The 24,546-nt window shown below is 41.7% G+C and overlaps 1 protein-coding gene across 1 annotated transcript in view; it reads right to left on the bottom strand.

Annotated features, from left to right (window-relative positions):
• Nucleotides 1-1,509: 1,509 nt before the first annotated feature.
• Nucleotides 1,510-24,546, bottom strand: part of LOC126176006 (troponin C-like) — a 66,689-nt gene continuing 43,652 nt past the window's right edge. The window contains exons 4-6 of the mRNA XM_049923126.1: nt 19,028-19,144; nt 12,860-12,991; nt 1,510-1,707 (exon numbers count right to left, since the gene is read on the bottom strand). Of these exons, the coding sequence (XP_049779083.1) occupies nt 1,679-1,707; nt 12,860-12,991; nt 19,028-19,144 (278 nt within the window). The 3' untranslated portion in view covers nt 1,510-1,678. The remainder of the gene's footprint in view (nt 1,708-12,859; nt 12,992-19,027; nt 19,145-24,546) is intronic.

Raw genomic sequence — 24,546 nt, 5'->3', positions numbered from 1 at the left:
GCAACTGAGCGAGGTGACATAACGGTTAAGACACTGGACTCACATTTGGGAGCAGTGGAGTTCGAATCCAGACTACCAATACTGTTTTAGTTTTCCTTTAGTTTCCATAAAACAATTACAACAAATGAGGAGGTACATGAAGTGCATTGGCCATTGCGAATGTGAGCAACCTTCGGCTGCATAATGAATGACGACATTGAAAATCTTTGCCAGATCGGGATTCGAGCCTGAATTTCCCTCTTGACCGGGTTCGAGTCCCTGATCGGCACCGATTTTCAGTGTCGTCATTCCATTATACAGCCGAAGGTTGTCTACATTCTCAACTTGAATACATTTCATATATTTCGTAATAGCTGTAGTCGCCGCAGTGCCTGTTCCTTGGTACATGCTTGCACTGCAACATTGTATGTAATGCCTCTGAAAAACACACGTCCGATTTATTCCTCCATCCGAAATGGTACTATATCCACCCTCATGTTCAGCCTCTAGTTATTTCGTAAACGTCAAAGCGTTGAACCATAATCTTCTCTTCGTTTCTCCTTAACGTAGCGGGCAGAGCATCTTCCTTTACTAAGTTTCATTACTTCATCGGTATTAATTCGGGGTAAATTGGTGGAATTACTTTAGTCGTTTAGACAACATACCTTGTTTATTTTGCGACTGATAACATTTTGGTTTAGAATCTTCTGTAGAATTCAATGAAAAATTTACTCTGCCAGGCCTAAAACATTTCGTAACCTTATTTATGAATGAATGAAAGCGGCGTTCTTCCACTTCTGCTGTAATTTTGTTATTGTTGCACAACCAGTGTATTACCACTATGACACGGGTACGCAGCGGTTTGAATGCAAATTGGCTGAGATATATTTAACTAGGAAAAAGATGTCATAATTATAAAAATTCTAAAATTTTCCTTCTCTGTACGTCGGATAGTTTTGTTTTGGAAATAGCTGTTGTTTATGGTTTGACAAATAGCTGATGCACTTTAGGCAGGACTATATAAAGATATAAAGTTTGAAAGAATGGAAGTGAGAACATTTAGCAATTTCAAAGACGTTTTTGTGTATACTTAAGGGTATGGCCAAAGAGAAAAACATGCCTATAAAAATAAAATTATTAAAAACATATGGGGCAGCAAAATGTGAAATTAGCAGATTTAAAAATTTCCCTTTTCTTTGATTTCTGTCAACATTCTCAACATGACTTGCACATTTTTAATAGTGAGAACTTTATATCGACACCGTCATTGTTGTATTAGTGTATTACGTTAGCTTACCGTGAAGTAATAATTCGTGTCTATAGACATACTTCAACGCAGAATAAAGAACTAAGACATGCGACAAAAAAGGGCAGCAATAGTGTTGAGTAAAAGTATTAGTACGTTTCTTTGATCCGAAGAATCCCCGATGACAGTAATTCTAATATGTACGGACTCAGTTTTAAACAGTGGATAAGAAGAACATTCTTCTTGTATCTGGAAAAGAATCTTATTCAGATTAAACAGATAACAAGAGAATAAGAAGCGCTTTATTTGTAGATGATGTATACAGCAACAGAAAGGTATCCACAGACTGCAAATTGTATTCAGTTCATTTGATGTAACAGTTGATGATGGATGGAGCTACGCCCAGATCATGAAATGGCGCACTTGTGGCAGCGGTGCTTGGCTGTTCAGCGTTCAGTCTCCGGTCATCATCTCCATGAACTCTGAAACACAGAAAATATCTGGTTCACAACATGTGTTCATTGCAGTTAACCTAACTTTGCAACCTCTCTGTACAGAGGGTGTACACAATTTACGATCATTGTTTCCAGCATGATAACTTTGACGTTACTCCATCTACCTTTGAAACATACTAACTGCAGGTCACACTCGATCGGATAGCTCACGTCACCTGCAAGTCGTTAGCTTTACGCCCTACACACGTAAACAAATTACATTTACAGGTGCACAGACCATCATATTTTTTGTCTTGAGCGTATTACTTTCGGATGAAATTATGTGAAGGTCCCATTACCGGTTCTGACCAAGATTTTCGAAAAGTTTGCCTTGGTAATAACGCATGTACCAGAACCGGAAATTCTCCCCGAAATAATCCAAATTGGACTTACTCGGCCCAGCTACCATTTCGTCTGGTGTTTAGATTTAAAGACTCTTTCCTACTCTTAGTTTACAGTTCATCAGAATTCAGAGGGCCCGCGACACCTTAGGGATAGAGACGGAAAAGTGTACAGTTGAGTAATATTGTGTAAATGGAGGCCTACTGAAGAATAAAACAGTTCGCTTGTAGTCATCATTGGACTAGCTGTTGGAAAAGCCACGACACAGTTCAGGAGCAGCCTTAGCTTTCTTGTCATAATTAACGATCTGGTAAACAGAAAGGAACACTTTTTCTTCTAAGTGTCGATTTTACTCCGAAACGAACAATATGACAAAATGCATTAGCGAGTTACTTAGTAGTGCTGTTACCAATTTTCTTAGCCCCGTAAAACTGGGTCTACAGTACTGTCGCTGACGAATAAAACGTTTTTCAAACACTCAAGAACTTCGAAAAGGCTGAGTTGCTATTTGCTGAAGGAGCACGTCTGGATTTGGTAACTGACGTATTGTAGTGATAACACTTGAATCATCTGACGTAACTGAGGTAGTGTCTGTCGTGGTCAATACCACATCTTAAAGGAAACGGTTTTTGGTCTCTGATTCGCTCACACAGGGACTGCAAGTAGGTTAAATATATCATTCCACAAGGTGAAAGCGATTGTGGATGTTGTTGGGGGAAGGAAAAAAACTGACTATTGATTATGAAGATTATCCATTTTCACGGGTTTTTCGACTTGATTTTTACATTCCAGTTTCTGTTGGAAGAAAACATCATTGTCTTATCTCAAACTTTGCGTCGGCCCCGCTGGTATGTTCTCGCATCTCGCTGCATAGTATCCGCAGCTGTTTCGCCCGAATGCGGATTTTTCGAAAGTCGATTTCTCATCTTATCTTGTTGACAGGGTGCGTATCCATGACATGACCTAGTTTCGCGGTGAAAGGCGAAGTTGTTTCGAGTTTTCGTGACAGATGGCTGACTTCGGTTTTAAGATAACTTGTTTCTGGTCACGGAGAGGGATTTTTTTTTGGGGGGGGGGGGGTAGGGTACGGGCCCTTTCTTCCTTCTGGGTATGTACGCTTTAGATGTCACTCATGTCCCATCGCTCATTCGTCTCTTTTCGCGTACAAAAGAAGTGGTTTGTAGTAGAATCGAAACATGAGGAGGTGAAACACCAGCAGTACACCGAAAAAAATAAACATCGCGATTGAAGCATCAAAATTATTTTATGGCAGCTTAATTGAGCAGTTCGCTGTTGGCTGAGAAGTGGTAGATTTGGATCCAGGAGGTACAGGTGATGATTCTGTCTGATATGACGGGTCTAATTTGCGACGAGTATTTAGAAACAGTAAATACGAAAGTATTCTGTGAGAACTTGTAATTTGTTGCTATTTCAAAATGAGTCCTGGCTTGCCGAAATCTATATTGGTTGGATCACTTGAATATCAGTTTTTTCCCACACAGTGCAATATCCCGGAGCACAGAGCGACAGGAATGTTTTATGCGGGATGACGAGAAAGTTCCTCGGGCGCATCAGCGTTTGTGTACGGTGGGATGGACCGAAATGGAATCCATCGTTGGAGTGCCCCCTTTCTTTTGTGAGAAACGGTGGACGCATTCTCTACAGGAACATCCCCGGACGTTTTATCTCGCATCCTGGCAGAGGGTTCCGGAAAGAGCGGACGCTACTGCAACGTCGTCTCGCGAAGTGTTGTCGCCGCCCAAGCGTGAAAGGCTGTCGACATACCATACGAGCAGAGACTGCGGTGGTGTGACTATGAAGCCACTATGAGTAATAGAAACTAGGGGACGATAATAGACGTAATTATTTACATCGCAGCTTGTAATATTTTTAAAAATTGTCGTTCACAATGAGGAGCGGAATGTTAGTACAGTTTCGACAAGCTGAATGGGTAAATTAGTCTTGGCTCAGCATCGTAGCCAACACCCAAATCTCCAGATGTCAGACACTCAGATCCGTACCAAACGTTATATGTCGAGAGAGTATGAACCAAAACACCGATTTAGTTAGTTTTATATGCTGTTGTCCAGTTGAACATGAGTGAAAGGTAATTAAAAGTATCACCGAAGTTACGTGGCACAGGAAAAGCTGTTCTGTGAAGGAAAAGTTTATCTGTTAGTAATTGTATCGCAGGTCTCGCATTCGGTCGTCGTAACAAAGGTGCTACGTTCACATCCCACTGATGACAAGTTTTTTTTATTATTATTGTTTACGCGTGAAGCTGTTGTATGGGTGATAATTTTCCTGACATGTAGAAGGACTTTTCGGAGTTTGTAATATCCTTTTGGCAGTCTGCTCTCGCTTCGTTAGTTGCACATTATGTACTTATTATTGATCTTATTATTTCATTATTGATTATTATTGTTACTATTATTTCCGCACGTTTGATGCAATTGTTCTTAGCGTAAAAAAATTTTAATCATTGAGATTTGAACCCGGGTCCCTCGATGTGTGCCAACTTCCCCACGGGCACGACATGTTTCATTTACCCCCAGTTATCCTTTTGATGTGGCTTTGGTGTTGCTTTTAATTAAAGTTTACGCTCGTTCTGCTAGACGACAGCATATAGTACGAAATAAATCGGTGTTTCGGTTCATACTCTGTCGACATACAACGTTTGGTACCGATCTGACATCTGGAGGTTTGGGTGTAAGCATCACCTTCCTGTTTCACATCATGTACAGCGTCCGTGACGAGGTTTCAGATAGTGCCGCAGAATATGCCAAATGAGCTCTTATACAAATTGAAACGTTGTGTGGAGTGGTAAAATATCGTGGAAAACCGTAGTAACCATTCCTTAAACCTTTTGTCTTGGACGGGGCCGCTCGAGTGGGAGAGTTTGTGAGTTGTTCCAGGGAGAGGGGGGGGGGGAGTTTTATCTATCCGTTCGGCCATTCAGATTTAGATGTACATCGGACTCGTAACTCATTTCATGTCTATGTCGAAGTGTTCCCTTAAGCGATACAAGACTATTTCCTTCACAAAACACTCTCTTCTTTATTTTTTTATCTCCCGGGATATTTGTATTTATGCAGGAGTATAATATCAGGATTTATTGTATCACAAGCATGTCATGCCTAATTTTTATCGTCATTTGGGAAATTAATCTTTTTTTAGGAATCTTGAAACGCTGGGCAAAACGTTTCGTTTTTACTGATTGCCTAATATTAGATATCGATTTGTTCTGTAGTTGGGAGGTCTGGTATAGGGTCCAGTCAGCCTTATTGAGGTCAGATGAGAAGCTGCTTGAATAAAGAAACAGCGGCACCATTAGGATTCACGCTGGTCACATGTCCCACAGTCAAAATTAATTCCTCGTACTGCCTTGTAGGCAGCAGTCCGAACAGGTGTAAGGCCTAATCCGTGAATGGTGTTTACTTTTTAATTAATTCACAATCTTGGTCACCTTTTTTCTCCATCAGGTTCCCGGCTGGTTTGTTGCATCCCGTTAGGAATTCTCCTGTGCTAGCCTTTTCATCTCAGATTACCATTAGCGCTCAGTATCCTGAATTAATTTTTTCGATATATTCCAGTCTCTGTCTTACCCCATATTTTTTCCTCTACAGTTCCCTCAAGTACATCAAGATATTCCTGCTTCCTAACACATGTCCTATCATCACGTCCCTTCTCCTTGTCAATGTTTTCCAGACGATTCTGTCTCCGCCGGTATTGCAAAGAACTTCTTCATTTCTTATCTTATCAGTCCCCCAATATTTAATATCCTTCTACAGCACTACATCTCAAAGATTTCGATTCTCTTCTTTTCCGTTTTTAATTTGCTAATAAATAAAATAGTAATCAACTGAAATGAATTCCAGACTGTAAAATCTTTATTTTATTGAAATACGAAAGCCAATTTTCTCTTCCCAAAGTCAAAGCAACCTTCCCACTTGACATCTGTTTCCTTTACTATTTCTCCTAGGCACGCAGCTCTCGTTTTTAACTTTAATTAGCGTCCAACAGAACCTTGTAAACCCAGGGCCATAAAAGAACACAGATCCGTAATTGTCGATAACTGTGACACCTTTTTATGTGTCATTTCGGTTTTTATAAGCTTTTCTCTTTTAATCCATGATCTGTTTTTCCAGAAGGTATATTCATTTGATACATTCGTTTCAGGGATACTAATTGAAAGTGTATGATGTCCCGAGACTCTAAACAATGTATTTGCCTTCTGCTAGTAGAGTTATAGCAACTGAGACTTCCGACCAGACCTCAAGACCGAAATCGAAATTTCATTCTACAGATATCCTTCACCTGCTTTTTAATATCTCGCATAGCCTCTCTTGCGTTCCTGGCAACATAAACTAATCGAAAACAAAGTTCAGTATTCGAGCTAGATATGGCATTTTTAAATGTCAAAAAGTTTCTAACCTTGTTCCTTTAATTTCATACAAGTAATGAGCCATGCATACACCAAATTTGGTAAAAATTACTCGAGGCGTCCCTCAGTTTTGATTCTGTGTCACCCCTTATCATTCTTATCCTCAGCCACAGGGCTACTAACAATGTCGCATTGTAACAGTAATTTTTTTTCCTGACAGCAAGTGATATGTGTGACAAATTTTCTAGAAACTGCTTTAGGGCTTACAGACATATGCTAGTACGCCATTATCTGTGCACCATAACCTCTTGTGATGCAACGTGATTGTGACTCTCACCAAAGATCCTAGTGACGCTGACAACCTTGCATTCGTTACTAATTTTTAGCGAATATCTGTAGCGTAACGTGAGATCAATTTTTTTCCATTCGCATGTTGTACTCCGCTACCGCCAAAGACTTGTTGAGGTCTTCATTGTTTGCGAACTGTTTTTCACCCAAAAATTTCTTTAGGTTCGGGAATAAATCAGAATCACATGGTGCCAAGTCAGGGATTTATGCCGGATGTCAAGAAATTTCCCGCTTAAGACGCTGAAGTTCTTGCTGTGTTCGTGCTGATGCAAGAGGCCGCGCATTGTCTTGAATCAAAAACTGCCTTGACGACAACATTGTACGTCACTCCCTAGTAAGATGTGTGGAATGTTGTCGGCAAAGGTGTTCAAATGGTTCAAATGGCTCTGTGCACTATGGGACTTAACTTCTGAGGTCATCAGTCCCCTAGAACTTAGAACTACTTAAACCTAACTAACCTAGGGACATCACACACATCCATGCCCGAGGCAGGATTCGAACCTGCGACCGTAGCGGTCGCGCGGCAAAGGTGTTTTTTTTTTTTTTTCATGAGAATGCGCGGCATTATGCATCAGTACGAACACAGCAAGAAGTTGAGCATCTTAAGTAGGAAATTTTTGAACATTCTGCGTACAGCTCTGACTTGGCACGAAGTGATTTTCACTTATTCCCGAACCTGAAGGAATTTCTGAGTGGAAGACAGTTCGCAAGCGATGAGGACCTCAAACAACCAGTGATATACGGCCTCGAATCTTTGTGGTAAGGAGCGGAACATGGGAACGGTGTATTTAGTGTTTATTTAGTCGTGCCGAAACGTTCTTTACTTTTTGAACGACCCTCATATAGTCAGTGATTCTCTATTAAATATTCAGGATTTGTTACAATTAATAGCGTAAACGCGTATAGTTGAAAGTACAAGATATCAGAGGCAAAAAAGGCTCAGGGAACATAGGTCCGCAAACGAACCTCTTGCGACAATATTACGGCAGTTTGGTTACCAGCCACCACTGACTTGATTCTGTGTAAACATCATCCCATTTAGGAAAAGGTAACAATAATGTACAACATTAAAAAAAGTTATTAGAGGTACTTTGCTAGAAGTGCACGTGTTTTGAATGAACACAACAGTTAGATAACCGTTCTCGTTCTTAAAGGTTTACAAAGTGCCGTGCTTCTTCCCGGATAAAGGCCTGTAACCGTCGCCGCAATAATCGTTTCTGCTGTGTCGTCCGAACAAGGCATAGCCAGGGCAAAAGAACCACAGGCGCAAAGATGCAAGCTGCTGCCAGCGCCATAGACTCACAGCTTGGGAGAGTTCCACCAGCGCCACGGGCGGCGCTGAGGGTGAAGATATCCACAATCCGCCCGTGACCAGACAACAGACAGACAGACAGACAGACAGATTCGGAAGATAGAAAAGGAGCTCTCGCCCACCTGGCTATAGATCATCGTCCAGGGCTGACTTAGATAGCGAACTTCGTTTAGTGAACTCTTAAAAGTGTTGTAAATTGCGTTTGGTATTCACTGTGAAGTTGCATTTAGCCATTGAGGGATTTTTTGTGTTATATTAATTGCGGTGTTGCAGACTTCATCATTCTGCAAGGCACAGAGAAAAGTAAATATTTTTAACTCTTTTGTGTGACTTTGTTACTAATTTGTTGGAGTGTCGTAGAAACTTCGTTCTCCTATCCTGGGGCATAGCTGTGTAATAGTGGCAGGGAGAAATTGTATTAGTGGTGTGCTGCACCAGAAGCCGTTTCACGAACTCACAAAATCGGCCTACCATAACAACAGTGGCAACTCAGTCTCCCCAGTAGTAGCGACGAGGCCTTTACAATTCTGGCGACTAGGGTGTACTAAAGCTTCAGACACGCCTGGGCCATTTCGAAATTCTTGACAAATATCAACAAGTTTATGTTCCATTTGTTCAACCATGTTAACTGGAATGGCGTACACATCTAAGGTGGCCCAAATAGAGATATCCATGGGGTTCAGATCAGGTGATCTTGGAGGTTGCAGCACAAGTCGTCCTCGCCAAATCCATCTGTGGCCATATCGGCACGTTAGATATCGTCTCACCACAGAAGCAAAGTGTGGCAGTGATCCATCATGCACGTACAACATCCTCCGGTGTAGCTTTAAGGGAACATCCTCAAGCAATCTTGAAAGATGAACAGAAACCAATTTGGTAGCCACGTAGCACGACTAGCCACACATTCAATGAGAAACGTCGCTGATGAGGCTCATGCACAGCCTGTGGGTTGGAGGCTAGATGACTTCAAACGTGAGTAATAATTAAACACAGAATTACGATGGAACCATGCTACATCTGCAAATAAAATGTTGTTGTCAAACGTAGGGTTTCCTACAGTTTGTTGTTGTATCCACTGACAGATCATTAGTCTAAGAACAAAGTCCGCCTCAAAAAGACTCTGAACTCGTTGGCGGTGGTACGGCTGCATTGCACTGTGATGCATCGTTCACCAAACACTACTGTGGTTCATTCCAGGGATTTATGTGGCAAGTCTCCTTGCGAGATTCCTGGACAGTGTTCGACTGTTTCCAGCACCACATATTCAAGCATAGGTGTAATAAGTACAGGCCTATCCGCTCCTGCAGTATGTGCAAATCTCCCAGTTTCTCGGAGGCACTGATGAACATTTGTAAACGTTCGACTATCGAGGTGCCTTCGGGCAGGGTATATCTACATCTACATTTATACTCCGCAAGCCACCCAACGGTGTGTGGCGGAGGGCACTTTACGTGCCACTGTCATTATCTCCCTTTCCTGTTCCAGTCGCGTATGGTTCGCGGGAAGAACGACTGTCTGAAAGCCTCTGTGCGCGCTCTAATCTCTCTAATTTTACATTCGTGATCTCCTCGTGAGGTATAAGTAGGGGGAAGCAATATATTCGATACCTCATCGAGAAACGCACCCTCTCGAAACCTGGCGAGCAAGCTACACCGCGATGCAGAGCGCCTCTCTTGCAGAGTCTGCCACTTGAGTTTGTTAAACATCTCCGTAACGCTATCACGGCTACCAAATAACCCTGTGACGAAACGCGCCGCTCTTCTTTGGATCTTCTCTATCTCCTCCGTCAACCCGATCTGGTACGGATCCCACACTGATGAGCAATACTCAAGTATAGGTCGAACGAGTGTTTTGTAAGCCACTCCTTTGTTGATGGACTATATTTTCTAAGGACTCTCCCAATGAATCTCAACCTGGTACCCGCCTTACCAACAATTAATTTTATATGATCATTCCACTTCAAATCGTTCCGCACGCATACTCCCAGATATTTTACAGAAGTAACTGCTACCAGTGTTTGTTCCGCTATTGTATAACCATACAATAAAGGATCCTTCTTTCTATGTATTCGCAATACATTACATTTGTCTATGTTAAGGGTCAGTTGCCACTCCCTGCACCAAGTGCCTATCCGCTGCAGATCTTCCAGCATTTCGCTACAATTTTCTAATGCTGCAACTTCTCTGTATACTACAGCATCATCCGCGAAAAGCCGCATGGAACTTCCGACACTATCTACTAGGTCATTTATATATATTGTGAAAAGCAATGGTCCCATAACACTCCCCTGTGGCACGCCAGAGGTTACTTTAATGTCTGTAGACGTCTCTCCGTTGATAACAACATGCTGTGTTCTGTTTGCTAAAAACTCTTGAATCCAGCCACACAGCTGGTCTGATATTCCGTAGGTATGCTTCTTCGTACAAAAAAATTAAATGGCTCTGGGCACTATGGGACTTACCTTCTGAGGGCATCAGTCCCCTAGAACTTAGAACTACTTAAACTTAACTAACCGCAGGACATCACACACATCCATGCCCGAGGCAGGATTCGAACCTGCGACCGTAGCGGTCGCGCGGTTCCAGACTATAGCACCTAGAACGCTCGGCTATCCCCGCCGGCTTCTTGGTACAAGCGTGCAGCCTCTCGTGCATTGCCGTTAGCACTGCTATACATGAAACGCATATCCGCATACTCCTCGTCACTGTCATGTTTCATGTCACCAACAACACTCCTACAACTGACGTGAGTGGCGCTCTGACAGTGTAGTGTATTGTCTAATCCATTCTGTTTACAACTCCACAGGCCGGAAATATAAAAAAATACCACACCACGGACCGATATGCGATGTTTACACAGAACCTCGTCAGAAGTAGCTGGCAACCAAAAAGTCGCACGTTTGCGAACCTACGTTTACTGAGGCTGTTTTGCTTCTATTGTTATGCACTTTCAACTGTACGCATTTACATAATTAATTATGATACACCCTGTATAGACACACAGTATTTCTTTCTGTGGCTTACATATGTGGATTCAGTATTTTGCGTCATGGAAGACTGTTCAAATGTGTGTGAATTCCTAAGGGACCAACCTGCAAAGGTCATCGGTCCCTAGACTTACACACTACTTAAACTATCTTAACCTAACTTATGCTAAGAACAACACACACACCCATGCCCGAGGGAGGACTCGAATTTCCGGCGGGAGGGACCGCGCAGTCTGTGGCATGACGCCTCAAGCCGCGCGGCCACTACACGTGGCCATCGACGACTACAAAATATATACATGTCTCCTGAGTAGACGGCATTAATATAAATGAATGAAGAATTTGCCAAACGTATGTGTAAGTTATGATTTGTTTCTATTCTTGTTATTGGAGCAAAGCTTGCAAATTACCTGAAAAATGAATTTACTGATCTAATTACTATAGTGAAAATTTGAACTTTCAGATCTGCCACAAGAAAAGAGAAAAGAAATCTTAGTTTTCTCACGAATGCTCACCTAACACAGTGTTCACAGTGTTTCGACAGCAGACGCTTTGGACAAGATAGTATGAATGTTCTGATGTAAACGTTTGATTATCTGACTTCTCTGTAACATACGTGTAACTCAATGGCACATGTGCGAAAGTGAAGGAAGGATTTACCTTCCGGCGAGTAGGAGCTTATTGGAGACGGAGGACATGTTCATATTGGAGAAGGGAATGTACCCTCCTTCTCAAAGATTCTGTCCCCAAGTTTGCCTTGAGCGATTTAGGGAAATAACGAAAAACCCAAGTCTGTATGCCGGACACGAACTTGAAGCGCCGTCCTCGTAGATGCAGATCCGGGATCTGGCCACTGCCCTGGCTACTTCGCTCTGTACAAGTGCCCAAGTGTCAGACCGCAATTCCGAATGTTCGGGATTCCAAATCACAGCTTCTTTGAACTTTTACAACGTTTTCTTAACACTATGTGACCAAAAACATACGTTTCTCATGTTAGGTGCATTGTGCTGCCACCTACTGCCATGTACTCGATATCAGCGAACTGAGTAGTCATTAGACATTGTGGAAGAGTAGAATGGGGCGCTCCGCGGAACTCACGGATTTCGAACGTGGTGAGGTGATTGGGTGTCACTTGTGTCATACGTCTGTACGCGAGATTTCCACACTCCTAAACATCCCTAGATCCACTGTTTCCGATGTGATACTGAAGTGGAAACGTGAAGTGACACGTACAACACCGAAAGCGAACAGGTCGACCTCGTCTGTTGACTGACAGAGACCGCCGACAGTTGAGGAGGATCGTAATGTGCAATAGGCTGACATCTATCCAGACTATCACACAGGAATTCCAAACTGCATCAGAATCCACTGCAAGTACTATGACAGGCGAGACGTCATAACTTTGTTATTATGTTCCAAAGATGGACCAACACGCTATTAAGTAGGTTTCGTCTCATGAATTTATGATTGTATCTGCAATAATCCCGACATCTTTCTCAGTACAAATCAGTTTCAGTGCTCTATTGCTATCTTGTCGTTGTGGTCTCCAGTCCGAAGACACGTTTAATGCAACTCTCCATGCAAGTGTGCCCTACGGAAATCTCTTTATCGCTGCATAATTAATACAACCGCCTTACTGTAGTCAGACTTACTATCCATCTAAAGTTTTTACCCTTCAGTCACTTCCCTCCACTGGGAAATTAACAATTCCTATATGCCACAGGTTGTATATCATCGACCTCTTCTTTATTCTAAATCCGGTGCTTACCGTCGAAGTCCACGGTGCCGGAGCCGTCGGTGTCGATCTCAGCGATCATCTCGTCCAGCTGGTCCGGCGTCAACTGGTCGTCTAGCGCCGCCAAGATCTCGCGCAGACTCGATGTTGGGATGTAACCGTTGCCTGCCACAAACAAGGCGTGAATCATCTATCTGTCAGCTTGGAGACTAAACAGATTACAAAATTACATTCCTGTTCTACCGGTCTAATGGAAAATAAGCCTGCTGAAAGGCTTTCGCGGTCTCATATTCACGTTTTATTTACTAATAATGGACCGAATGTTAACTTTGTTTAGCAAAGATTATGAAACAACATTCTGTCTACATGATTTCTTGTACCTACCAGTCAGCATGGTTCAACAGATATCCGTTAGAAGGAAAGCTGTAATGATTCGTCGTTATATTAAGTAAACATTGGAAGTCATTTTTTCCGTTCTACGTCATTCCTTAGTTGCTTCAAAATTCGTAGAGGTCTTAGCAACCAAATGAAAAGCAGTTTCTTTTTTGCCATACGCGTTTCGCTTCTTTTATTTATAAAGCATCTAGCTTGGCCTGTAATACGTGTTTCTATTAATATATAGGATAAATTTATTATGTAGTAGACCCCCCCCCCACAATGAACCATGGACCTTGCTGTCGGTGGGGGCCTTGCATGCCTCAGCGATACAGATAGCCGTACCGTAGGTACAACCACAACGGAGGGGTATCTGTTGAGAGGCCAGACAAACGTGTGGTTCCTGAAGAGGGCTTTTTCAGTAGTTGCAGGAGCAGCATTCTGGATTAATGACGGACTTGGCCTTGTAACATTAACCAAAGCGGCCTTGCTGTGCTGGTACTGCGAACGGCTGAAAGCAAGGGGAAACTACAGCCGTAATTTTTTCCGAGGGCATGCAGCTTTACTGTATGGTTAAATAATGATGGCGTCCTCTTGGGTAAAATACTCCGGAGGTAAAATAGTCCTCCATTCGGATTTCGGGGCGGGGACGACTCAGGAGGACGTCGTTATCAGGAGAAAGAAAACTGGTATTCTACGGATCGGAGAGTGGAGTGTCAGATCCCTTAATTGGGCAGATAAGTTGGAAAATTTAAAAAGGGAAATGGATAGGTTGAAGTTAGATATAATAGGAATCAGCGAAGTTCGGTGAAAGGAGGAACAAGACTTCTGGTCGGGGCTATAAATGTAAAATCAAATAACGGTAAAGCAGGAGTAGATTTAATAATTAATAAAAAAAAATAGGAGCGCGGGTCAGCTACTACGAACAGCGTAGTCAACGCATTATTACAGCCAAGACAGACACGAAGCCCATGCCTACTACATTAGTACATGTTTATATGCCAAGTAGATCCGCAGATAACGAAGAGATTGAAGAAATGTACGATGCGACAAAAGAATTTATTCACGTAGTGAAGGGAGACGAAAATTTAACAGTCATGGGTGACGGGAATTCGATAGTAGCAGAAGGAAGAGAAGGAAACGTAGTAGGTGAATATGGATTGGGGGTAAGAAATGAAAGAGGAAGACACCTGGTAAAATTCAGCACAGAGAATAACTTAATCATAGCTAACACTTGGTTTAAGAATCATGAAAGAAGGTTGTATATGTGGAAGAGGCCTGGAGATACTGGAAGGCTTCAGATAGATTATATAATGGCATGACAAAGATTTAGGAACCAGGTTTTAAAGTGTAAGTCATTTCCAGGGGCAAATGTGGACGCTGACCATAATCTATTGGTTATGAACTGTGGACTAAAATTGAAGAAACGGCATAAAGGTGGGAATTTAAGGAGATGGGACCGGAATAAACTGAAAGAACCAGAGGTTGTAGAGAATTTCAGAGAGAGCGTTAGGGAACGATTGACAGGAACGGGGGTAAGAAATACAGTAGGAGAAGTATGGAAATGGAAATGAGCGTTTAGCGTCATTGGCCGATAGGCCCCTTACGGGGCAGGTCCAGCCGCCGTGGTGCAGGTCTTATTACATTCGGCGACCTGCGCGCCGGATGGGGATGAAATGATGATGAAGACAACACAACACCCAGTCCCTGAGTGGAGAAAATCCCCGACCTAGCCGGGAATCGAACCCGAGCCCCTTAGGACGGCAGTCCGTCACGCTGACCTATCGGGGCGGACACTTTGAGAGATGAAATAGTGAAGGCAGCCGAGGATCAAGTAGGTAAAAAGACGAGGGCTAGTAGCAATCCTTGGGTAACAGAAGAATTATTGAATTTAATTGATGGAAGGAGAAAATATAAAAATACAGTAAATGAAAGAGGCAAAAAGGAAAATAAAAGTCTCAAAAATGAGATCGGCAGGAAGTGCAAAATGGCTATGCAGGAATGGTTAGAGGACAAGTGTAAGAATGTAGGGGCATGTCTCATTAGGGGTAAGATAGATACTGCTTCCAGGAAAATTAAAGAGACCTTTGGAGAAAACAGAACCACTTCTATGAATATCACGAGCTCAGATGGGAAACCAGTTATCAGCAAAGAAGGCAGAACAGAAAGGTGGATGGAGTATATAGAGGGTCTATACAAGGGCGACGTACTTGAGGGCAATATTATGGAAATGGAAGAGGACGTAGATGAAGATGAAATGGGAGAATGACACTGCGTGAAGAATTTGACAGAGCACTGGAAGACCTAAGTCGAAACAAGGCCCCGTGAGTACACAACATTCCATTAGAACTACTGACAGCCTTGGGAGAGCCAGCCCCAACGAAACTCTACCATCTAGTGAGCAAGATGTATGAGACAGGCGAAATATCCTCAAACTTCAAGAAGAATATAATAAATCCAGTCTCAAAGAAAGCAAGTGTTGACAGGTGTGAAAATTACCCGACTGACAGCTTAATAAGTCACGGCTGCAAAATACTGGCGCGAATTCTTTACAAACGAATGGAAAAACTGGTAGAAGCCGACCATGGGGAAGATCAGTTAGGAATCCGTAGAAATGTTGGAACTCGTGAGGCAGTACTGACCCTAGACTTATCTTAGAAAATAGATTAACGAAAGCCAAACATACGTTTCTAGTATTTGTAGACCTAGCGAGCGCTTTTGACAATCTTGACTGGAATACACTCTTTCAATTCTGAATGTGGCCAGGGTCAAAGGCTGTTTACAGTTTGCACAGAAACCAGATGGCAGTTATAAGAGTCGAAGGGCATGAAAAGGAAGCAGTGAAGGCAACAAATTAAAAATATGGAGCAGGAATTATAATACATGGAGAAGAAATAAAAACATGCCGATGACATTGTAATTTTGTCAGAGACAGCAAACGACCTGGAAGAGCAGTTGAACAGAATGGACAAAGTCTTCAAAGGACGATATAAGATGATCACCAACAAAAGCAAAACGAGGATAATGGAATGTAGTCAAATTAAATCAGGTGATGCTAAGGAAATTAGATTAGGAAATGAGACACTTCAAGTAGTAAAGTAGTTTTGCTATTTGGGGAGCAAAATAACAGATGATGGTTGAAGTAGAGAGGGTGTAAAATGTAGACTGGCAATGGGGAGGAAAGCGTTTCTGAAGAAGAGGAATTTGTTAACATCGAGTATAGATTTAAGGGCCAGGAAGTCATTTCTGAAAGTATTTGTATGGAGTGTATCCATGAATGGAAGTGAAACATGGACGATAAATAGTTTAGACAAGAAGAGAATAGAAGGTTTTGAAATGTGGTGATGCAGAAGAATGCTGAAGATTATATGGGTAGATCACATAACTAATGAGGAGATATTGAACAGAATTGGGGAGAAGAGAAATTTGTGGCTCAACTTGACTAGAAGAAGGGATCGGTTGGTAGGATATGCTCTGTGGCATCAAGGGATCACCAATTTAGTATTGGAGGGCAGGGTGGATGGTAAAAATCGTAGAAGGAGACCAAGAGATGATTACACTAAGCAGAATACCGTGAGGCTATATCGTAAGTACCACTGAACGATAATTTAACCTCAAGAAACTGGTGCTACAAAAGTTGTTTTCAATCTGAAAAACAAGAGAAAGCGTAACATAGCAACATTTTTGTAACTACTACATAATAAATTTATTTTACACATTAAAAAAAATATTTACGAGAGGCTACTGAAGTTGCTTCATTACAAAAGAAGCGTAATGCAATCGGTAAACCACAAACTGCCTTTCATTTAGTTGCAAAGACGGAACATACTTCCATGAAATATCGGAAGGTTCATAATGCACAGTAACCCTGAAAGTGCTTCAGTGTACCTTTTTATGCTACGTGGAAATGTTTTGCAGTTGTTACCTGTGGATAGGAGCTACCTTTTGCTGTCTTTAAAGTTATCTGCGTGTTTATTTTGATCCTTAGGCTGATACTTAATGTCCCTATGGGAATTATTTCTCAGTTCATACACGAACATCTATGCCGGAAATCATCTCAATTTACATTACCTGTTCCCTGAGGGATCGAACACAATATATCATTTAGATTTTGTTCTCAGTTGTCATAAAGGAAAATCATTAGTACTGAGTGTAGTATTTGAAGGATGTATAGAACAAAATATAAAGCACAATATAAGACACAAGCAGCTGTGGATAATAGATTATCACAAAGGACTTCCACTTTATCTCTATAGATTAGAAAATATCACAAAAAAACTACTGTTCTTTGTTTAGAGCGACTACGCATCACTTTAGACAGAATGCAGGAGTATTACTAGTTTTCTGTTTACTGTGTCTGTATGTACTATTCTCGAGAATAAAGTATCGCGCCGTGTTCTTGTTCGTTTGACGGTAAATAATTTATTTTCACGGCCTTGCCATACAGTCGGTCATTCACATGGGTAGTGGCAGAAGACAGTTATCCCTAAAAGCACTCACAGTATTGTCGTCATTTGAAGTTTTTTTTCGAGCATCTCCAGTATTGGGGATTTCCCATTTGTACTTCGTCGACTTAACAGCCACAGTACCGTCATACCAAACAATTTGAATACCAAACAATTTAATACATGTAGAAGAACTAAAAATCAAAAGCTTCATACCTCAATTCAACGGTTAACTCTCTGTCGCATGACTTGTTTTTTAGAGAACCAATTTCAGTAAAAAAATATCTGGGGATAGGATCTGACACGAAATATTATGTAATAGGATGAACACAAAATTTTTTAATTAGTTTTGATTTATTCAATATTTTAGTTTAGTTGCCGTACAGCAAGTGCTGTTATTAAGCATCATTTTACATACCTTGAAAGTCTCACTCGATGTGATGTAAGTGGCAGAAGTAATACACTCTTTCAGTTGTACTCGACTTTTAGCAAAGATTACCGTTTTTGAACTGATTCTGGCAACACAATGACGCTAAACACAGTCTAGATCGATACAACTAGGCTACGCGTGTTGCAGACGGCAACGTCTTGCATATACGAGTGCATTATACGTAAATTTACGGTCTTGTTTTTGCCAAATGGCAACACTATGTAATAGAAGGTTAACTGATATGATCACTCGACTCCCTCCATGGAGAAGAATTAATAAATAGGACTTCGACGCATCCACTTTTCACACTACAATAAGCTTCTCTTGTTTGTACTATAACACAATTTTGTTTAAAAAAGAAATACTCTATACTATATGCAGGAGGAATGTCACATAATTTGTGATGTGAATTAACTCTACATATGAAAATAAACCGAAAAAGTCCTACGAATACGTGTCCGATTTTCGATTGTTACGGAACTGGAGCGGATTGAAGACTATGCACATTCATCAGTGAATATGAAGACAGATGTAGATATTGCGTACATAAATGCTGCGATAACGCGCATTTATCAAGATTTTCAGAGCATAAAAGACAAAGTTTGGATATGCTCTTCGCGACCTCACATATGATTTACTGTGTTCTCAGCATCTGCGATCCCCCTTTCCTCCCGCCTCTTCTAACAACATGGTTACCAAAAGGAATGGGAGAAACAGTATCCCATACCAAACACTAACCAAATATGGTTCAAGACGATAAATCTGAAACATAATTACTACTAATTTCTTATTAACGTTATTATATTTTGTAAATGTGGAATCCAACAATGTATTTTCTTCAAACAGACAGAGAACTGGGATGACTAGCTAAATATCTCCCAATGATTAAGTAAGGGCTGATAACCTTTTGCGCCTTTTTTCCTCACCTTCCTGTTAGTGGCAGGTGCTCACCTTCCTTGTCGTAGAGACGGAACGCCTCCTTCAGCTCCTTCTGCATGACCTCATCGTCCTCGTCCAGGAAGTGCGTGGCGACGCGACAGAACGCTTCAAAATTCAGGCGACCGTTCTCTGCAACAGATCGCTCACGGTTAGAATCTTCGATGGAGGATATCGAATGTACCATCTGTATTGTTCAGATCTGAAAAAACGAATTCAAGTGATATACGATAAAAATGTCCTGAAAGATATATTTTATCATTATTACAAGTTTTCGTTGTGCAAGCAACCACAGAAATATGTTTACAGTGCGCACAAACTGACTGAAGCATAATCGCCGAAAGTTTAATGACCCCAAATATTTACACAATTATTAATTTCTACGTAAAAAGAAGGAAAATGTCACAGGGCAAGGCCCAGTTGGTTTGTATATTTGCTTTGTCACTGAAGATCCTGTTTAACGTTCCTTTGGGCAATACAAACGTTATTTCTCGGCGTAGATGTAACCTATGAAGATGGAGACTTGATTATCACAACATTTTCAGTACGTAAATATGGCCTCAACAGATCATCACAATAAGACCATTATTTATTCCAGAAGATAGTCATGAATTATGTTTGTTCCTCCTGATATTAGGAAAGTAAAGACTCCTGTTGTATAGACACGTCACTGCCAGAAAATGACAATAAAACGCTATCAGGCTTCGAAGAAAGTCATGGTAGGTGTTTTTGGCTTCCTTGAGCAGACTGCGTCTACATGAAATCATTGACCTAGTACCAAGCATGTGGGTGATCACAAATAGCAGTTACAGTTAATCTGCGTAGGTACTAATTATCGTACCACTACAGGATTGTAGTTCACAAGTATTACAGTTAAACATTTGTCTAAAAATTGTCAACCTCGTACAAAAATTATGAATGCCCTCAGCACTTCCAGGCATTTATTGCTCCGAGTTTCCTGATCAAAAATGAAAGCATACGTTTCTAACCGATACACAATGAGTTGTACACAATTCCTACACTTAACATCAGAGTAAATCTGCTTTGAATATCTACATCTACATCCATACTCCGCAAACCACCTGACGGTGTGTGGCGGAGGGTACCCTGAGTACCTCTATCGGTTCTCCCTTCTATTCCAGTCTCGTATTGTTCGTGGAAAGAAGGAATGTCGGTATGCTTCTGTGTGAGCTCTAATCTCTCTGATTTTAACCTCATGGTCTCTTAGCGAGATATACGTAGGAGGGAGCAATATACTGCTTCACTCTTCGGTAAAGGTATGTTCTCGAAACTTTATCAAAAGCCCGTACCGAGCTACTGAGCGTCTCTCCTGCAGAGTCTTTCACTGGAGTTTATCTATCATCTCCGTAACGCTTTCGCGATTACTAAATGATCCTGTAACGAAGCGCACTGCTCTCCGTTGGATCTTCTCTATCTCTTCTATCGACCCTATCTGGTACGGATCCAACACTGTTGAGCAGTATTCAAGCAGTGGGCGAACAAGCGTACTGCAATCTACTTCCTTTGTTTTCGGATTGCATTTCCTTAGGATTCTTCCAATGAATTTCAGTCTGGCATCTGCTTTACCGACGATCAACTTTAAATGATCATTCCATTTTAAATCACTCCTAATGCGTACTCCCAGATAATTTATGGAATTAACTGCTTCCAGTTGCTGACCTGCTATTTTGTAGCTAAATGATAAGGGAACTATCTTTCTATGTATTCGCAGCACATTACACTTGTCTACATTGAGATTCAATTGCCATTCCCTTCCAATTTTCCATTGTTAGAACCTCTCGATACACCACAGCATCATCTGCAAAAAGCCTCAGTGAACTTCCGATGTCATCCACAAGGTCATTTATGTATATTGTGAATAGCAACGGTCGTATGACACTCCCCTGCGGCACACCTGAAATCACTCTTACTTCGGAAGAATTCTCTCCATTGAGAATGACATGTTGCGTTCTGTTATCTAGGAACTTTTCAATCCAATCACACAGTTGGTCTGATAGTCCATATGCTCTTACTTTGTTCATTAAACGACTGTGGGGAACTGTATCGAACGCCTTGCGGAAGTCAAGAAACACGGCATGTACCTGTGAACCCGTGTCTATGGCTCTCTGAGTCTCGTGGACGAATAGCGCGAGCTGGGTTTCACACGACCGTCTTTTTCGAAACCCATGCTGATTCCTACAGAGTAGATTTCTAGTCTTCAGAAAAGTCATTATACTCGAACACAATATGTGTTCCAAAATTCTACAACTGATCGACGTTAGAGATATAGGTCTATAGTTCTGCACATCTGTTCGACGTCCCTTCTTGAAAACGGGGATGACCTGTGCCCTTTTCCAATCCTTTGGAACGCTACGCTCTTCTAGAGACCTACGGTACACCGCTGCAAGAAGAGGAGCAAGTTTCTTCGCGTACGCTGTGTAAAATCGAACTGGTATCCCATCAGGTCCAGCAGCCTTTCCTCTTTTGAGCGATTTTAATTGTTTCTCTATCCCTCTGTCGTCTATTTCGATATCTACTATTTTGTTATCTGCGCGACAATCTAGAGAAGGAACTACAGCGCAGTCTTCCTCTGTGAAACAACTTTGGGAAAAGACATTTAGTATTTCGGCCTTTAGTCTGTCATCCTCTGTTTCAGTACCATTTTGGTCACAGAGTGTCTGGACATATTGTACGACGGTTTTGAACTTTGTCCACTGATCCTCAACACTATCTGTACTTGACACAAAACTTTTGTGTTGACCCGTCAGGTACTCTGTAATCTGCTTTTTGTCACTTTTGCTGAACAGAAAAATGTTCCTACCTTTTTTAATATTTCTATTTACTGCTGAAATCATCGATGCAGTAACCGCTTTATGATCACTGATTCCCTGTTCTGCGTTAACTGTTTCAAATAGTTCGGGTCTGTTTGTCACCAGAAGGTCTAATATGTTATCGCCACGAGTCGGTTCTCTGTTTAACTACTCAAGGTAGTTTTCAGATAAAGCACTTAAAAAAATTTCACTGGATTCCTTGTCCCTGCCACCCGTTATGAACGTTTGAGTCTCCCAGTCTGTATCCGGCAAATTAAAACCTCCACCCAGAACTATTACATGGTGGGGAAATCTACTCGAACTATTATCCAAATTATCCTTCAGGTGATCAGCCACAATAGCTGCTGAGCCAGGAGGCCTATAGAGACATCAAATTACCAGGTCTGAGCCTGCTTTATCCGTGACCTTCACCCAAATTATTTCACATTTCGGGTCTCCGAATATCGTCAAAAGGTACACATTCAGTAAGATCTTCAATTGTTATTCAAGACTGAGTGTCAGTAAAGTTATTTTGTTCACGAACGTACTTGTTGCCTGCGCCAGTCTAAGTTTGGTATCTTCCTTGGTTTATGCAGTTTGTGCAATCTTGCTCACTAGAAAAATTAATTCTTTCAGTCCTTTTATCACTGTGTCTTCCCCAGTTGTGATGTTCACGATGTCGCTATTCGCTTTTCTGGTATACTTCATCACAGTCACATTCGCTACTTTTACCCGTGTTAAGTATTCCGTCCATGCTGTTCAACAAGTCGTCTTAGTCCTCCTCGTTTTGGCACAGAAGAACTGCCTGGTCTATGGAACTCATGACGTGTCCAACCCATATGGAGTTTTAGTTCACTTTTGGAATTATATTTCACTTCTTTTTTTACATCCTCGACAGTGAACCAACAGTGACGACAAGCTCTGCCATAGTGATGTGAAATCCAAGATTTCTGGAGAGGTGCACGTGCTTGGATGGGATTATCTCTGTAGTGAAAGGCATGTGCCAGTCTACAACGTTTTTGGGACAGAGCGTGTTTAACTTGGCAGTCGGCGGAGCTGTCGCGTATTGTTTGCGACGTGCCGTCAGCTACCGCTGCTTTGAAGGCCGGGAATGCGATTTAGCTAATGGCAAGGCTGCTCAGTTCTGCCCTACTGGAGCTGAGCAAATCCCTCATGGCTTACAGTGAATAATACGCGTAAACTCTTGTGTTTCTCAATCGCGTCGTTGAATTCCTATGCGGATACTAAGTCGTGCTATTAATATTCGATGATGAGGTAAATATTTATCTGGGGTGAAAAGATGCACGAGAGTTGAGCAATGCACCGCGGTCTCGCAGCGTAAACAACTCGTTTACAGAGCTTACTTTCTGACTGTAAAACAATTCTAGCTCTGGAAATATTTTTAGACTCCAGTATGCCTGAGGTCATTCAGTTGACTGTAAGTAGTGTCTGACGTCAAAGAATTCCAACGAAGACCTGTTGTTGGCGTCTGCTTTGTTGGTGCATCAACAACTTCTCTGGTGATTCTGTAAAACTTGTTTCATTCAGGACCATCGAAATGTTATTGCCAGTGCTAGAAGACGACGGATGTGTCACTTTCGTTGTAAATACGAATATTTTACAGCTGCACTGACACATTTCAGTTTAAAATACAAATTACTGCAACCAGTGGAATTTATTGTTATTTCCATTTCAAGGTTTCCGCTATTATTACTCTCGTATATTGTTCATTAAGCAGCAGTGCGAAACTGTATCGATAGTCTTATACGGGGTGGTCATAAACGGTGAGAAAAGCTTACAAAGCTGTTGCAGGAACGGGGTGGTCATAAATAGTGTGAAAAGCTTATAAAGCTCACGGGACTGCTTAGCCTTTGGCTCGTGTTCAATTCTTACTACAGTTCCATGTCCCAGTTTTGTAAGGCTCTTTTGTTCGGTTTTAGGGATCCAAACGAAGAATACCGTGTCTGACGGACCGCTTGAATTTACGCGCGCAACGGCCTGATTGGCTAACTTCAATGCTAATTAACCCAGAAACTGCGCAACGTATCGAAGTTTTCATTAACAATTAGTTCTTACCACAACCTATCCTGCAACACCCATACACGCTTTTCAGAGTGTTTCTGACCGCCCTGCATTAATCGTCTCCGCCTTCTCAATTGAAATAATCTACGTAATGATGGTGGATAAAACTTCGAAATGCGTAGCAAAAGATCAAGAAATGTGTCAGTTTACAGTATAGCGAGTTTTCATTTGTTATTTTGGTTCGATAAAGTTATATTGTGGAATTACCACAAAAAACTGTCGAACACATAGTCAAAATTTTACTACGGGAGGAGCAAGATAACTTTGACTGAAATTTCAGTAATGATTAGAAACATGCAGGCCTACTATTTAGAGGTAAGATATCATCGTGGAAACGACAATATGAGCTGATAACTGGACATAAAGGCAAAAACTAATCATTAATTCATCCGACAATTCCTTAGCTTACGAAATACAATCCACACTAAGACTCTAGGCATCTGCTATCTTTAATAACTACACTCCTGGAAATGGAAAAAAGAACACATTGACACCGGTGTGTCAGACCCACCATACTTGCTCCGGACACTGCGAGAGGGCTGTACAAGCAATGATCACACGCACGGCACAGCGGACACACCAGGAACCGCGGTGTTGGCCGTCGAATGGCGCTAGCTGCGCAGCATTTGTGCACCGCCGCCG

The sequence above is a fragment of the Schistocerca cancellata genome, chromosome 3 (assembly GCF_023864275.1).
Source record: "Schistocerca cancellata isolate TAMUIC-IGC-003103 chromosome 3, iqSchCanc2.1, whole genome shotgun sequence".
NCBI lineage: Eukaryota > Metazoa > Arthropoda > Insecta > Orthoptera > Acrididae > Schistocerca > Schistocerca cancellata.
Note: the sequence above shows the minus strand (reverse complement) of the source record. Positions and strands in the feature narration are given on the sequence as shown.